We start from the raw sequence: 16,483 nt of genomic DNA, 5'->3' as shown, positions 1-16,483 counted from the left end.
TTATTAAATGTACTTTGTCCTCAAGTATTCGCTGCTAATTAAGAAACCTTGCGACAAACACGAGCCCCATAAATAGGATAGTAATTTCATATACAAATTATATGAAGTCTGATTAAATTTAATCACCCTAGTAGGCCCTCAGATACTCTTGGGGCACATATAAGTATGTAGATTTGGACAGTCAGCAGTGTTGCTCTTGCTTTGAAAATGCCTGTTGCACCGCTGTGGAAGAGCATAATCCCATTACATATTCTATTCCAAGAGTAGCCAAACTCTAGCCCACAGTCTCTCCTACCTTTAACACAGAGAAGACATAGCCCAATGAGATTACAGTTGTCAGAATACAATGTTTATCTTGATGAAAGTATCCTCAGCTGAGATAAGCTTGGGAGCGTTTCATGTTGACACTTGTCTCTTCAAGATGCCCCTCTGTTTAAAATGTAGAACCAGTGGAGACCTTTTCCGCTTAATGCAAAATAGGTGCAGTCTCTGGAGTCCTAATGAGTTTCACTGTAACCCTTGGAGGTGCAAGGTTTGGGCTCTCCTGACACACATTGTGAACTTACCCTAGTCAACAGCAAAAGGAAAATTTGAAATGCGATACTGGTGCAATTGTTTTGTGGATGAGCTTTGGAGTCTAAAATGGGTATAACTTGTCTGTTTCTGCCCAGATGACCCAGACCCTGATGATGGGTTCAACTACAAACAGATGATGATGAGGGATGAACGAAGGTTCAAAATGGCTGACAAGGATGGAGACTTGATTGCTACCAAGGAAGAATTTACTGCCTTTCTGCATCCAGAAGAATATGACTACATGAAAGATATAGTAGTACAGGTGGGTGACATTTAGAAAGCAGGTTGAGATGACCTGGGGCCTTAAGGTGTAGGGAGGAAGTAAAATAAAGAGGTTTTTATACTTGCTATCTCAGGCTAGTAATAGTCTGGTATCTCCCAGTTACCCGTGATCTCACAGGAGTACGTCGTTGGCCTGTTGGGTGAGGGGGAGTCGTGTATAAGGTTTACTTACTGGTGGGCACAGCTTTTTGTAAGGTTTCATTTTTTATCCTAAAGTTTTGAGGTTTTTATACACTATTCCAAATGTTTTAAAAAAAAATCTTGCCTGACCCCTCCTCCCCATAAGCGGCAGTTTCAGGCAGCAGCCAGTTCTGTGATGGATAGCGTTGCAAACCTAATGAATGCCCTGATTGGCTTTGCAGGAACTAATAGAAGAAAAGATGCTTCTAGTCACTGACATGCTAAGTGGCTCCTCTTCACTTGGTTAGTGGTAGCATGTAGCACATGTTGCTGAAGGGGGTGGAATTATGTTCCACTCCAGGGCGCATTTAAACTCCTTTGTCAGTCTGTCCTCTTATGCTGTGCACCAGAGCAGACCTTCCATACGCAGCTGCATTTGATGGCTGTTTTGGAGATTTTTCCATTTAGCAATTGCTATTTTTTGAAGCACAGGTGTATCAGCTAATCCTCCTATAAAAAAAAGTATATACAGTAACTCCTTGCTTAACCTTGTAGTTCTGTTCCTGAAAAATGCTACTTTAAGTGAAACAATGTTAAGCGAATCCAATTTCCCCATAAAAATTAATGTAAATGGGGGGGAGGGGTGTTAGGTTCCGGGGAATTTTTTTTCAACAAACAAAAGACTATCTATAGACACACACACACACACACACACACTATAAGTTTTAAACAATTTAATACTGTACATGGCAATGATGATTGTGAATCTTGGGTGGAAGAGTGTGAGAGATTTCCCAGGGAATGCCTTACGGCTAAATGATGAACTAGCACTAGGCTGAGCCCTCAAGGGTTAACACATTGTTGTTAATGTAGCCTCACACTCTACAAGGCAGCATGAATGGAGGGAGGGGAGACAGCATGGCAGAGAGAGACAGACACGCACACTGTGTGTGTGTGAGAGAGAGAGAGAGAGAGAGACGGGCATTGCTCCTTCAAGTACGCTGACCCCACTCTAAGTACATTGCCTTTTTAAGTAGATCTGTAAGTTGAGACAGCAGCTGCTGCCAGCAAGCTCCTGTAGGTGTTCTTCCCTCCTCCTCTCCTCTCCTCTCCTCTCCCCCACCCGTGGAGATAAGGTACAGCGGGAGGGGGACACCCTGACATTAGCATCCCTCTTTTCCCCCACCCCACCCCCGGCACAGCAAGCAGGAGGCTCCCAGGAGCAGCTCCAAGGAAGAGGGCAGGAGCAGCACATGGCAGTGTGGGGAGGGACAGCTGAACTGCTGGCAATTTGCTGTCTCATGTTTTCTCCTCTAGGTGGTAGAGAGCCATAAAAAGTCCTTTCTTTGTCCATGAACTTTGAGGCTAACCTAGTCCTTTTTTTAAATAGGAAACCATGGAAGATATCGACAAGAATAGGGATGGCGTCATTGACTTGGAAGAATACATAGGTAAGCAACTTGCACGCTGTCCTTGAGTCTGCTGATAATGTGTTCGCTTCCCATCAGTGCTCTGTAAAAAGATACTCCCAAATGAAATTACATTGTAGCCTCTTGTGACCAGTATTTGTGCCAAAGCAGTCATGCTCTTTAGTCTCCCTTGCCTACTCTCTGGAATTTTTCTGATGGGTCCCTCTTTGCTCCCTAACTTTGAAACTGAGTTTGATATTTTTTTTCCCCATGTCAATCCTTACTATGTAATTCCAAGTTAACTGCATAACCAAAATGACATGTATAATTTGCTTGAGGGTAACTAGACAAAATGCAAGTATGATCGATCACAGAACCTAGGTAGAGGGGAACATCTGCTCTAAGTCCATAGGCTGCTCTCTGATATATTGTGGGGCCTGCCAATTGCAGAACAGTGCTGCCACTTCTCTTGGCAGTAGCAAGTAACAGAGCAGCTGTCATTTTAGCTCTTATTTTTTTTAATGGAAAGCTTTGGCATTGAATAGGTGTGGTGATAAATGCCTCTGACTCTAAAATATATGCCAATATAGAGACTCTGCACATTTCTCTAAACATGTTTAAAGTAACCTTTTTAAACCTAAATGTCTGGGCTAATCTCACTAAAGCAACGAGATCCAGGGCTAGGTGGCCACTGGGAAAATGGGTGGAAAATATGCAGCTCCCTAGATCTGTGGTGTGGCCTGTGGTCACTGTCGTATGTAATAGAGGGCTGCACCCTGCAGCAAATGCTTTAAGAAGGCTGTAGCACTGCATGCGGGGATCTGCAGTTTCCACTGGCTGCATGTCCGTATTGAAGATGGGGATGACTGCTGCTTAACTTAGATGTAACCACCTTGCTTTACGATTTGCTTGCACAGTCCCAAGTGGAACAAAGAGGTGAGGGGGTGTTCTTGCATCAGCAGCTGTCTTGTGTTCTTGTTCAGGGGATATGTACAGTCATGATGGCGATGCTGATGAGCCAGAGTGGGTGAAGACCGAGCGGGAGCAGTTTGTGGAGTTCAGAGACAAGAATCGAGATGGGAAGATGGACAAGGAGGAGACAAAAGATTGGATCCTCCCCTCGGATTACGACCACGCTGAGGCAGAAGCACGGCACCTTGTCTACGAGTCTGATCAGAACAAGGTGGGAGGAGCTTGGTCCCCTTCAGTGTCTTGTCCTGTGCAGGATGGAGGCTTCAAAAGCCATTTCAGAATTGTCTCTGAGGATCACTTTGTAATTTTGGCAAGAAGCCCGAGTTACTGTGAGCAGCTCCACTGACGCTCTCCCTTTCAGTAGTGATTTTGGAGCTTACCTCAGTAAACTTAACAACTCTAGGGCCCTTTTTTCCTGGAGCTAGCACCGACTATTTAAAAAGTTTGGCAAACACTCTTATTGAGCAATCTGATTAGATTCCCCTTCTCTTGCCTAGGGAGGCAGGCACATGTCTGCCATATTGGAGAACAAGGCATGAGCCCTTCTCTTTGCCCCACCCTCCCCAGAATGCCTTGGGTGAAAACCTTGCAATGGTCTCTAAAACTGTCTCCAGATAACTAAGAGGATGGGAATCTGTCATGGCTGCTGCGTGAATCTGAGCTCACAGAACTGTGCAGGGGAGACGCGCGCGCACACGCTCTGGGGAAACTAGGGCCCAGGTGGTACCTGCTCCCCACCATGTGACCTTGGGGGAATGCTGAGAAAGGAGCCGGCAGTAGGAGCAGATGAGGAAAGCTGGGCCCTTTAGCCATTCAGAGAGCTCTCTACAGTTGTGCCTGGGCTCTCTCTGCCCTGCACTGATTGGCTGCTTGATCCAGCCCTTCCCTCTTCTCCCCCCTCCCCCCAAATCTCCTTACCCCAGCTTCACTGAACACCAGTCCCATTTACCTCCTTCCATTCCCTTCTCTTCCCATGTAGCTGAGCCCCTCGTAAGGAAATCCCACCCAAAAAACCCACAACACACAACTTGTGGCACTGCCATGACATTTACCACCATCACATTGTTCACTCTGCTTGTATATTCCACCCCTCTCCCAACCATGTGTCTGTCTGGTCTGTTCCAGGGTGGGGACAGTCTCCTCTGCTGTGTTTGTCCAGCACCTAGCACAGTGGGAGCTGAATGCTTGGCTGCTCCTTAGCCACTACCATAATAAACTTGACTAACATATTCTTTTTAATTTTAGGATGGCAAACTCACCAAAGAGGAGATCGTTGACAAGTATGACTTGTTCGTGGGTAGCCAGGCCACAGACTTCGGGGAAGCCTTAGTACGACACGATGAGTTTTAAGACATGTACAGAGAAACCTGTTTCTTAAAAGTAATTTATTTTTTACAGTTTCTGGATTAACATGAGAAACGTTTTCACTACTGAGACTGTTATTTCAGGCTATGAGGTGAAAAATCCTGTCCTGTCCCCTTTTCCTTTCCCAAAGGGATGGGGACATGGTGTTCTGAAAAGTGACTCTGTAATGATAACACTTGTGGTTTTTAGATTTACACTTTGTTTTATGTCTAACAAGTTCTGTTTATTTTTGTATTTGTTTGGGTTCCGTGTGAAATGAAGAATGCATATCCTGAAAAGTTAGCTGCAGAGCAATGATAGTTCCTTCCCCAGTGCCCCACCTCCCTCTATCCCCCTTAATGTTGTATAGACATAGCTACAGAATTTTTTACAAGCCACAGAACAATAAGGTCAAGGAACAAAGCTATATGATGTTTGTTTAGACTGGGGAATGCAAATTCAGCCTGAGGGCCACAATGGCAGCTTGTTCGGAGCCCAAGGGCAACACACAATGTGCTACAACTGAGCACTTTGCAGTCATCTTCAATGCAAAAGACATTCTCCCAAAATGCAATGCTGTATCTTGTCCCACGAAGTCAAGAACATTGCATGCTGGGAGCTGTCTGTCTGTGGACAGCACTGTAGAATTGGGGGATTCTGTGTGACTGCAGACTGCCTTTTGGCCATTCCTGCTTTGCAGACCCCTTCAAAATAGGCACCATGGTGTATGGCGGCAGCAAGACAAACCTGTGCTTGCTCTTCTCCAGAGCATTCCTTCATGAGGCCTTTGCTATTCTCGGAGCTCCAGGAATTTGAACTAATACAGCAAGTGTGATCTGAAGCTTTCCATCCAGAAATACTTGGGAGGTGGGGCCGTCTTGCAGATGCTGCTAAAATCCTCAGCCTGAGTTTTGTGTTTGCCGCAGGGTCTCTGTAAATGCAAGTTACTTGTGCATTACATTCTTCTGAATCCATATGGCTTCCATGTACGTAGTTAATCAAAGCCATGTGACCCTACTAGATGAGGCAAGAGGCTGACCTGATGTGACCCTCTGTATGTTATACAGGGAAATCAACCAGGAAAAGTGGCTCATCCTAAATTGGTCCCTTAAGGCAAGGAACAAAGTGGATGAGTGCTGCTTGCTCCATGGGGTTAGGGATGGAAATGGGAGAGGCTCCCTTTTTATTTAAACCATTAGACTCCTGCAAATCATACATCATTGAAGTGCCTTTACCTGCCAAAACAAAAACAAACCGGGGCTAGGTTGTCAGTTTAGGAACCTCAAGATGAAATGCGCCAAAAGAGGATAACTAAGAAACAACAAGGCTACAAGAAACCAGAGAATAAAAACTCTGAAGATTGAAATTAACCTTTGTGTGTTCTGCTCCTGTGCAGTGGTTAAACAGCAGTATTAGTAGAAAGCTTTGCAGCAGTGTTCTTACCTTCTTGTGAATTTTTAACCATATGCTGCCTATTTTACCAGGGATTTTCTTACCTCAGAAGGCAAACCACTTACTTCGTTGTATCCTGAGGTATTTTCTTATGCTTTTTTCTTTAACCAGGGAGAACTGCTGTTAGAGAGCCAGAGATAAGTGATTGCCAAGAGATGACTTCTCTACCTTAGCTGGTGACTCTTTCTTGGAGTGCCATTTTGCACAGCTTAGTGGGTCACTTGCACTTCTCATGTGTGGAGCCTAGTGGGGGAGTGTTGAAATTCGTCTAAAGCAATCACTGTGTTTGCAAACATAGGTCATTTCCTTCACTATATAGTCCTGTAAACACTAACGCCAGCCTCTTCTGGCCCCTTAACTGTAATAAACTTGGGCCTCTTTTTCTTTAAATTGGTTTGTTTCAAGGATTAAAGGCTTGAAACATTAAGTATGTGTACTATTATTTCTTGTAACTTTCTACAAATAACACACTTTTGATATAACTTGAGACAATGGATCAAATCATAATCAAGCATTGTATATGAGATTTGTATGGTATACGTGCCTTTAGTGTTCACCCCTGAAGTATGGGTGTTCTGACTCTTGGATGTGCTTTATGGTTTTGGGATAAAGCCAGGAAGAATCCTACTCTAATAAACAAAACTTACACATAGCAAAGGAATCTGGAGGGGATGAAGGCCAGGTAATGCAGCAGTGATAGGGCTCACTACAGAAAGGCCATAGCCTCACATTTCTGGTGACCCAAGCTGCTTTTGGGTCTCACATTTAAAATGAATTCCATTTCCTCCTGGCCTCCGTTCGTCCCATCATAAAACCTCCATGTGGTTTTGACACAGTTGGGTGTCCTTGTGTGTGAGGCTCAGGACTTTGAAATGGGCTAGTGCTGTTCAAAGTCACAATTGAGATGCATTTACAGAGCTATGTGGCAGAAGTTTGCACGGCTGCTGTCAGCACTAATGACTGGTGCAGACACTTTATAAACACTAATTCTTTCACCAGTAAAGTAAAACCTATTTCATATGTTCAGCATCAGGAGAGGTTTGGCCATATTCAGTGCTCTGCGATGCACATCAGTTTAATCTCAGCGTTTTCCCACTTCTACTGTATGTATCAACGCAAATGTAAAGCTGGTGAAAAACAGATTGCACACCCAAGGTATCTGTTCCCATGAATGCTAATCCTCTAGGTTTGTTTTGTAGAGTGTAAACAGATTTTTATAATGTATGTCAGACGTAAATCTGTCTCAATAAAACTGTTTACATTCACTGTGGCTTCAAATGTGTGGTGTGTTATCATTCAGCAACTGAGACTAGGAATGATCTGTTAGTTGTATTGGAATGATTTGTAGTCTGTCGTCACTAAGAAACAGTGCAAGTGGGGTGCTGCAGCGAGAATAAGTACTTCTATAAAACTGTACCTTGTGGGAGCAGAGCCCTGGCTCAGTTTATGGACTTGCATCCTGAATGGGCTAAGAAAATTAGAACGGCTATACTGGCTCAGACCAATGGTGTATCTAGCCCAGTATCCTGTCTTCTTTCAGTGACCAATGCCAGACGCTTCAGGGGGAATGAACAGAACAGGGCAACTAGTGAGTGATCCATCTCCTATCGTCCACTCCCAGCTTCTGGCAGTTGGAGGTTTAGGGACATCCAGAGCATGGGGTTGCATCTCTGACCCTCTTGGCTAATAGCCATTGATGGACTTTATCCTCCATGAACTTATCTAATTCTTTTTTGAACCCAGTTGTACTTTTGGCCTTCACAACATCCCCTGGCAATGAGTTCCACAGATTGACACTGTAAAGTTAAGCAGAATACACTGACGTAGATTGCTTTGTCAGCCAGCAAGTTAGAAGGTTTTTATACTAGGTGAAGATAAAACTGCCTCTAGCACACAACCACATGAACAAGTCACTCGGAGAACTTTCCATCGATGCAATTCTCAGGAGCCCCGAGCTGTTCAGGGGTTGCTCTCCTAGCATTGAGATGCTGTCACTGCTGGCATGGAATAGTCTTTGCTTTTAACGTTGCGGGGGGAATGTCTCAAATTGGAACTACCATTGCAGTTTTAGGTCGATACAATCTAATATTTACCTATGCTGGATGACCTTCCTTTGGAAAACAGGCATCTGTTACTGGATGTCTGTTTAAAAGCTGAACCGCTGGCGGCTGTATAGACACAGATGCAGCATCTGAAGTTACGGGCAGAGAATACTTTCATTTGGACAACTTAAATGAGATTGGAGATGCTGGGTAGGAGTTGAGCTCCGTTTCCTCTCCATCTCCTTGGACTCATCTACACTAGGAAACAGCAGCTTTTAGGTGAACTGGGGCTGACCGTGGTATGTCCTTGTCCGTGCTTGCAGCTAAACCATGATCAGCCTAGGCACAGTGGATCCAATTGGTGCTATTTCCTAGCGTAGGCAAGGCCCTCTGCTCCGATCTCTGTAAGTGTGGGGTCATTTGTGACCATCTCCTGGGGTTAGACACTGCACATTGCCACTTCTGCAGCATTATCCGTGTGTATCACTGCCTTAGCTATTCTGATCTTTATTCTCTCTTTGGATGACCTTTCCCAGCTCTTGCAGCTATCTCTATCAGCCTTCTCTATCGCCACGTCTCCAGACCAGAGCCTGTGCACAATGCTGTGGCTTGGTTTCCTGCATGTGGTTTGCAGAGGGTGCTGGTGTGTTCAAGGCTTTAGACCAAGAGGAAGACCTGATCCCTGCCCTATGTGTTATAAATAATGCAGCTGGCTGAAGGCCTAAGCAGCAAAGGGCTGCAGGATTTCCCCTGTATAGATTCCCATATTTCACACACTACTTTAGGGACTTAATATGCCCACACCCAAGGTGGGGATGAGAGATCTGAAGCAAGGGAGGTTTCATTGTGCTGGGAAAGAGGATTCCAAGGCTAGGGCTGCATGTCCGTAGCTGCCATGGCATGACACTCCCATTCTCAAACCTTTCCGCTAGCTTCGCTTTTGTGCAGGGATCCAGCTCCGCCTTCTGCTCCTTGATCAGACCCTGCACTTGCCCTAGTAAATGGGGGCACCTGGCTATAAAAACTGCTCCATAGACAGGCTTCAGTTTATGCCGGGGTCTTTGTCGCCTTTTCCCCCTCTGTGTTCAGTTGCCACTGGCCACTTTTGTGCCTGTTCGACAACAAATGACTCCGGTTGATGCAAACACCTTCTCCACTGTATTCGCTGCCAGCTGGAGTCATCTCCCCGTGTCTCAACCTCGGAAACTCCCCATCACATTTCAGATTTCTGCTGCATATATTTTTATGCTGCCTCTGACTTTCCCTTTGCCACTCTGCTGGCTGTCCTTGTATTGTTTGAGGTGACCTGCAAAGGAAAAAGGTCTCCCCCTCCCACCCCTGCTGTGTAAAGGCCTGAAACTCCTGTTAAAAGTTCTTTCTGCCTGTGTTTTGTGCTGGAAATAGCAGCGTTTGTCTCTCCCGTTCTTGCTGGAAGCCCAGAGGGATCATGGTACCACGAGAGCTGGAGCTGCAACTGATACTTAGTCAACTAACCCTATTTTAGCAAGCACTGCTGTACGTCCATTTTGGTTGAGGGTCCAGAGGGATCTTCGTGCCCTCCTGGCTGTGAAGTGCCTGTGATGCAGGGATTTTAAAATGTGCCAGAGGGAGGAAAATAGGTAAAATCCCGAAGCATGCCGAGGAGGGCTACACCAGCCTCTCCTGGGGAAAGAAACCCAAAGGCTCTTTAATGTTTGTGCCTTCTCATCACGGTGATGGAAACAATTCCTGGGTTAGGTACCAATCTCTCCTATTTCAGTATGAAGGGTGAATTGGCACTTCACTGCCTCCCCCAGCCCCTTTTGCTCCCCGGCCCTGATCTCCTACCATGCCTGCATTTCCGCCTCCACCCTCTGGTACCTGGCTGAGTTTGTGGCCACTGTTCAGTGCTGGTGACTTTGACAGATGGATGCTGCTGCAGCCCTTTTTCAGGCCAGCTTTAACAGGAGGCAGGGAAAGGGAGCCAACATGTTCCACAAGGGATGACTGCATCCCACTGCTCTACAGGTCAGGCGTTCCCCACAATTACATTCACACGCGCTACGCACAGAGGCTTACGACAGTAGGGTTCCCCGTGTTACTGTATTAGTGGAATGGAAGGAATCTTGTCAAAATTCCCTCGCATCAGGAAGGCTGCCTGCATGTTGGGCTTGAGCCATCATCAATGCATGTCCAAAGAGGAGAGGGAAAGCGTTCAGTTACCTCCTGCGTCCCCTGGACTTCCCTTTCTTCCCCCAAAGTATTAGCCTCAGCTGACAACTTCCTGAACTGTCCAATCAGAAATTGCAAATTTGCGGAGAGTTCTCTGAAAACGTCCGCTCAATGTGCAGCAGCAGTCAAAACAGCAAACAGCATGTTAGGCCCCATTAGCAAAGGGACAGATAATTAGAAAATATCATAATGCCTCTCTATAAACCCATAGCATGCCCACACCTTGAGCACTGCCTGCAGCTCTGGTTGCCCCATCTCCAGAAAGCTACATTAGAAATGGAAACGGTACAGAGACGGCAACAAAAATGCTTCGGGGTCTGGAGGGAGAATTGAAAGACTCCGACTGTTCAGCTTGGAAAGTAGACAACACAGGGGGGATATGAGAGAGGTCTGTAAAATCCTGCATGGGGTGGAGGAAGTGAATAAGGACGTGCTGTTTACCTGTTCACATCACACAAGCACCAGGGCTCACCCAATGAAATTAACAGGCAGCAAGTTTAAAACAGGCTGCAAGTTTAAAACAAACAAAAGGAAACGCTTCTTTCCACAACACAGTCAGCCTTTGGAACTGGTTGCAAGGGGATATTGTAAAGGTCAAAACTAATACAGGGTTCAGAAAAGAACTAAAGTTCCTGGAGGATGGGTCCATCAATGGCTATTAGCCAGGATGGGCAGGGACCCAACCCTCTGCTCTGAGTGTCCCTAAACGTCTGACTGCCAGAAGTTGGGAGTGGATGACAGGATGATGGACTATTCGATAAATTGCCCTGTTCTGTTCATTTCCTCTGAAGCATGTGGTACTGGTGACAGGTTACTGGGCTAGATGGACCATTGGTCTAACCCAGCATAGCTGTTCTTATGTATGAATGCTTGAGATTATCTCGATATGGTGTCTTGGTGTAATGTACCTGTTTCACTGGTCCTTACCCTGTGCCTGTTGCCCTTTTCTAAATCTAAAGCCTTCCCGGGCTGTCAAACGTTGCTTAGGGCACTACCATCCCCATCTGTCCTGCTCTTCGCGTGCCCTCTGTGTTAAGTCCCATAAGCCCAGCCCCTTTGGAGCAGTGCAGTCGCAGGCTGTGGGCGGCTGGATTTCTATTGTCTGCTCTCCTCCACTTCTCTGGGGTCTGTGGGAAGGGTCTGTATGTCCCAGTTCCATAGGATCTGTTAAGGCTGATTCCTCACTCTGGCACTTCGAGTGGGAAATCAGGACTTTAAAAATTAAATACTGGCCACTCCAGGCATGTATTCAACTCCCAAGGTTACAGCTTCTCTCTGACCTTGGATGGGTAGATGCTGCCACCACCCAAGTGAAGAACCCCTTTGAGGACCCAGGAAGGTGCACGTGGGAATTCCTCCCTGTGGGGTACCCTCAAGCCCTTTCACCCCCCTCCGGGGAAGAGCTATGGGGGGAGGGGGAAAGAAATCAGCTGTTGCCACCAGCTAATTAAAAAACGTGCATAACCTTCTTGAGACACAGAGATCCAATCCTGTTGTTAAAAAAGGTAAATTTTATTAAAAAAAGAAAGAAAATACATCTGGGAACTCAGGCTATTGCTAGATTTTAAAAGAGTAACTACAAGGATTAAGCACCAAAAATAGCTTTCTTGAGGTCCCGCTTAAAGGTTACAAGCAAAACAAAAGCACCGGGGTTAGCACAGAGGAGTCCACAAGCCATAAAGGAATCAAAGGGATAAACCTCATCACGTCTTCCTAGACAATTCCTGGTCTACGTACATATCTGGGGTTTCAAATGAGCAGTTTCTAGGTATGATCTTGATAAGTTTTTGTACCTGGCCCTAAGCTTTTTACAGCATAGCTGCTGCCCTGTTTGCCTCTCCCTGGAAAAACAACAGACAAACAAAAGGGAAGTTTTTTCTCAATTTTAAAAAGTTCTAGCTTTCCCATTGGCTCTTTTGACCAGCTGCCCGCTCCCTTCCTTTTACCTATGCATCGCAGTGAGACTTTTTAACCCTTTACAGGTAAAGCAAGTGGAGAACAGCTACTAAGAGGGATGTTATAGCTACTGGCTGGCTGGGTGTCCATAAAAGGGAGCTACCCTCCTCCCCCCTTTATTTATCACAGGATCCCTCCGGGCTGAGGACTTGATGTAACTTCTTTGAGATGCCCTCACCCAACTCATTTACACCAACTCAGCTTGGGGGCAGGGTGTGTTTTATGTCACCACCGAAAACTTGCCTCCCCTATGTTTGTGCAGCCAGACCTACGGTGCTGCTGGGAAAGTGGGGCAGCTCACCCAGTGTGCCTCAGCAGGGCACAGAGGGCAGGCCCACTGTGATGCCCTGCCCCTGGTGAACATGGCGGGAAGGCCAGGTCAGCCTGGTTACATGGGGAAGGTTAAGGAGCCCAGCCCACACTCAGAAGAGGCGTCTCGTCTCTGGGAAGACCAAGGCTGATGTGGTACATCGCTGATGTGGTACAAGTATTGACCATGGTTTTTGAACCCAAACTTGATTTAGACCCGACCGTGTTGCTAACTGGATCCAAACTCATTGAAAAGTGGCATCTGACGGCCTCACTGGTCTGACGTCCCACCAATGGAGGAAGTGTGAGTCAATTAAACTGGAAGCCACAGTCACTGTTAACGACCAGATCCCACTTTCCTGTTGGTCTGCACACCTTCTAGTTAGCAGCCCTTTCACACAGCTTGCTGCAGCCCTGTGCACTGTCATATCCTTTCTCTGCTCTTTTAAAAGGTAGCGTTTGTCCCACTTGATGTTAGGAAGAATGCTCTAGTCGTCAGGGCGCTGCACTGGGCTTGAGTTCAATTCCTGAGTTCTCCAGAGTTTGGAGAAGCCACTTCACCCAGCCTGTGCCTCAGTTCCCCACCTTTAAATTGGGGATAATGTCTCCCTACGTCGGGGTGGGGGTGAGGACAAACTCCATTAGCACTTGTGAGGTGGTCAGACACGACAGTGATGAAGGGCTGATAAGTGCCTAGCTAGAACGCTGGGTAAAATACAGACGTTTTATAATTCCACCTCCCCATCTCATTAAATGTGGGGCTCGGCTTCAAGTTCTGCTCAGCTCTGGGGCAAAGGAAGCATTTGTCCCTAGGGGGTTGAGCGTCTGTAACTGTTCCACAGGGAGCCAGCCCAGCCTTGCGTTAGGGCTGGTCCTGGAACCCTTGTCGTCCAAATGTCATCGTTGGGATGATTTGTAGCAATGGTAGCAAGGGTGAAGAAGGAACAGGCCCTGCCCGTGGCTCTGCTAACCTGTGAAGGTTTGTTACCCACAGCGAAAAGCAAAGCATGTGGCTGCAAAGAGGGCCAGGCAGCCTCCTGGTTGAGGTGAGTGCCCTTGATAATAGCGATTGCACAAGGCAAATACCGAAGCCGTCGAAGGCTTGGGTTTTGTTTGGGACTGACCACTGGCTCTGGCCGTGGGCAAATGCTAGGTCAGGCTGAAGCCACGTGCGCGTTCTCGGGGAAAGGTCATTTGCCTTTTTTAACCTGATTGTGCGTTAATGGGGAAGTTCATGGGTTCAGCTGTACGCACAGGTGCGGTTCTGCAAGCGAGCACGCTGCCCGGAATGAAGCCGTCGGAAACTGGGCCAGGCCCAGCTAATCCTGGTCTGGGAGTCGCCACCGTCCCATCCCCCGGGAACAGGTAGCCCTGGGAGAGCCCTCACTGCTCCTGTGACCTTAGCGGGCTGACGGGTACAAAACGGCTCACCACCACCGTGTTGCGTTCAGCCCACTCGCATTGTTTTATTGTCATAACCGCTCCTAGAGTATTACCCTGCGCTACAAGGATGAATACAAGGCAAATGGGCAAGTGGGGATACAGGGGTTTGCAGGTATTGCACTTGCTCTGTAGATTTAAATACAAACGTATGCTGGGAGCACGGCTCTGGGACTCTGCCCTGGCCCGCAGCGTCCGGGGGTTGAGGTGAATCGCTGAAGGAGATTAGAAGGAGATACTCTGGATTCCAGAGCCCGGACCCCTGCATTGCAAGAGAATGGACATTCCCCTGTGTAATGAGTGGGACTGCTGAGAGGTTCTCGCTTTGGCGGGGTCTGGCAGAGGACCAGGTGGGGAAGCTACTGGTGTTGACCCCACCAATAACGGGAGGGAAACGAGACGCCTCCTTCCCCTGCACACAGTGCTTTGGATCATCCAGGGTCCCCAGGTGTTTTACAAACCACACACACTAGCCCTGCTGGGCTGTAGGGAGAGGCACTGCGGGCCAAGCTCAGAATGGGGCACACCTCCCCAGAAGTGCCGGGGAGTGCTGAACAGCCACCGAGAACAGACAGGACCTGGGTTGGCCTCTGGAAGGGGGTGGGCTTGGGCCTGGGGCTTCTAGAAAAGACCCCCCCTCCCCGCCTGCCCCAGAGCTGCCTTGGGGAGTACAACAGAGACACAGAGGGAGAGCCAGGGCTACCAGCCAGCCCCATCACCTTGGGCGGGGACCAGGTACCGTCTCCATCCCCTGAGGGATAGCTCCCTCCCTCCTGAGCCTAGCTTGTGCCCTCTCACCCTACCCTAGACCATGCCCAGGTGTAGCCTCCATCCTCTCTCCCCAACTCCCACCAGGGTATATAAATACCCCACCCCGATCCCAGCGTGGGGCCCAGTCTCAGCGCAGCTGGAAGGTCTGTGCTTGTACCATGCTGTGCCCCTCACTGTGGTATCTGGGCACCTGACACCCCCTTATGCCTGCTGACACCCCACGCCACCTGGGAGGCGGTTTGTGTTGGGGGCGGAGCTTGTGGTTAAGGCACTGCGCTGGGATGCCAGAGCTGAGTTCAAGACCTGACTCTGCCATACATGCCCTGGGTGACCTTGGCCGCGTCTCTCTGGCGCTGTTCCCACCTGCACCCTGGGGTGCATGAGACCTGGGTGCTCAGACCCTCACAACCACCGCGAAGGGACCAGTCACAGCAAGGAGGTGGCAGTTTGGACTTACCCCTCCGGTCAGCTGTTTTGTTTTGCTACACTCCTGTCTTCTGGCTCCTTAGCATGCAAATTAATTAACCCTGGCTGAGGGGCAGATCCCAGCCCCCCAAACCTGCTGCAAGCCCCGCTGAATTCAGGGGGGTACAACAGGGCAGAAATGGGCCCTCTCAATTCCCTGGCACCCAGAATGAGCCAGACAAATTCAGGGGTGATGGGTAAAGTGACTCAGGAAATGGGGGCAATTCTCAGTCGAAGGGAGCCAGGGGGCTCACGCTGGTGTCCCAAGTGAGGGGGGCAGAAGATGATGTCAATCCCACCCTTTTGGCCTCTGGGCTGTCTGGGCTAAAACAAGAGGTTGGGTCTACTTCTTCTTTCGCTCTCTCTTCTGCCTTTCCTGTTGGAAGAGGAGGATGCTGACAAAGTGTCAGGGCCGGGGGGGCATATGGCGCCCGGACCCTGCTCCTGGAGACCCTTTCTGTTGAGTTTTGGGGAGAGCAGTGGGGAATGGCTCTGCAGAGCTGTGACCACATGGCAGGGGAAGCATTGCCCAGGGCTGACGGGGGACCTGCTACAGATTTCAGATATGAGGCTGTTATAAAGAGGATGGGGATCAATGATTCTCCATGTGGATTGGTGGTAGGATAAGAAGCTTAATCTGCAGCAAGGGAGATCCAGGTTAGATATTAGGAGAAACTTCTTTACTCTCGGGGTAGTTCATAGACTCCTAGAAGATTAGGGTTGGAAGAGACCTCAGGAGGTCATCTAGTCCAACCCCCTGCTCAAAGCAGGACCAACTCCAGCTAAATCATCCCAGCCAGGGCTTTGTCAAGCCGGGCCTTAAACACCTCTAAGGATGGAGATTCCACCACCTCCCTAAGTAGTTCAGCTCTGGAACAGGCTCCCAAGGGAGGTTGTGGATTCCCCATCACTGGGGGTTTTTAAGAACTGGTTGGACAAACACCTGTCAGGGACGATCTAGGATTACCTAGTCCTGCCTCAGCGCAGGGGGCTGGACTAGGTGACCTCTCGAGGTCCCTTCCAGCCCCGCATTGCTCTGATCTCCGTGGGGAGAATGGGTAAAGGTGATGCAGTGGAGGAATGGGCCCTAGAGTGCTGGCCAGAGGATGCTGCCTGTCCCCAGAATCCCGGGCT

At 48.2% G+C, this 16,483-nt stretch overlaps 1 protein-coding gene across 2 annotated transcripts in view; it reads left to right on the top strand.

Annotated features, from left to right (window-relative positions):
- The window catches only part of CALU (calumenin), a 29,527-nt gene extending 22,107 nt beyond the window's left edge, over window positions 1–7,420 (top strand). For both annotated transcript variants that reach the window (XM_077837634.1, XM_077837624.1), the window contains exons 4-7: window positions 672–838; window positions 2,369–2,429; window positions 3,371–3,570; window positions 4,605–7,420. In XM_077837634.1, the coding sequence (XP_077693760.1) occupies window positions 672–838; window positions 2,369–2,429; window positions 3,371–3,570; window positions 4,605–4,709 (533 nt within the window). In that variant the 3' untranslated portion in view covers window positions 4,710–7,420. The remainder of the gene's footprint in view (window positions 1–671; window positions 839–2,368; window positions 2,430–3,370; window positions 3,571–4,604) is intronic.
- Window positions 7,421–16,483: the final 9,063 nt, after the last annotated feature.

Source organism: Eretmochelys imbricata, chromosome 1 (assembly GCF_965152235.1).
Source record: "Eretmochelys imbricata isolate rEreImb1 chromosome 1, rEreImb1.hap1, whole genome shotgun sequence".
NCBI classification, from domain to species: Eukaryota; Metazoa; Chordata; order Testudines; family Cheloniidae; genus Eretmochelys; species Eretmochelys imbricata.
Note: the sequence above shows the minus strand (reverse complement) of the source record. Positions and strands in the feature narration are given on the sequence as shown.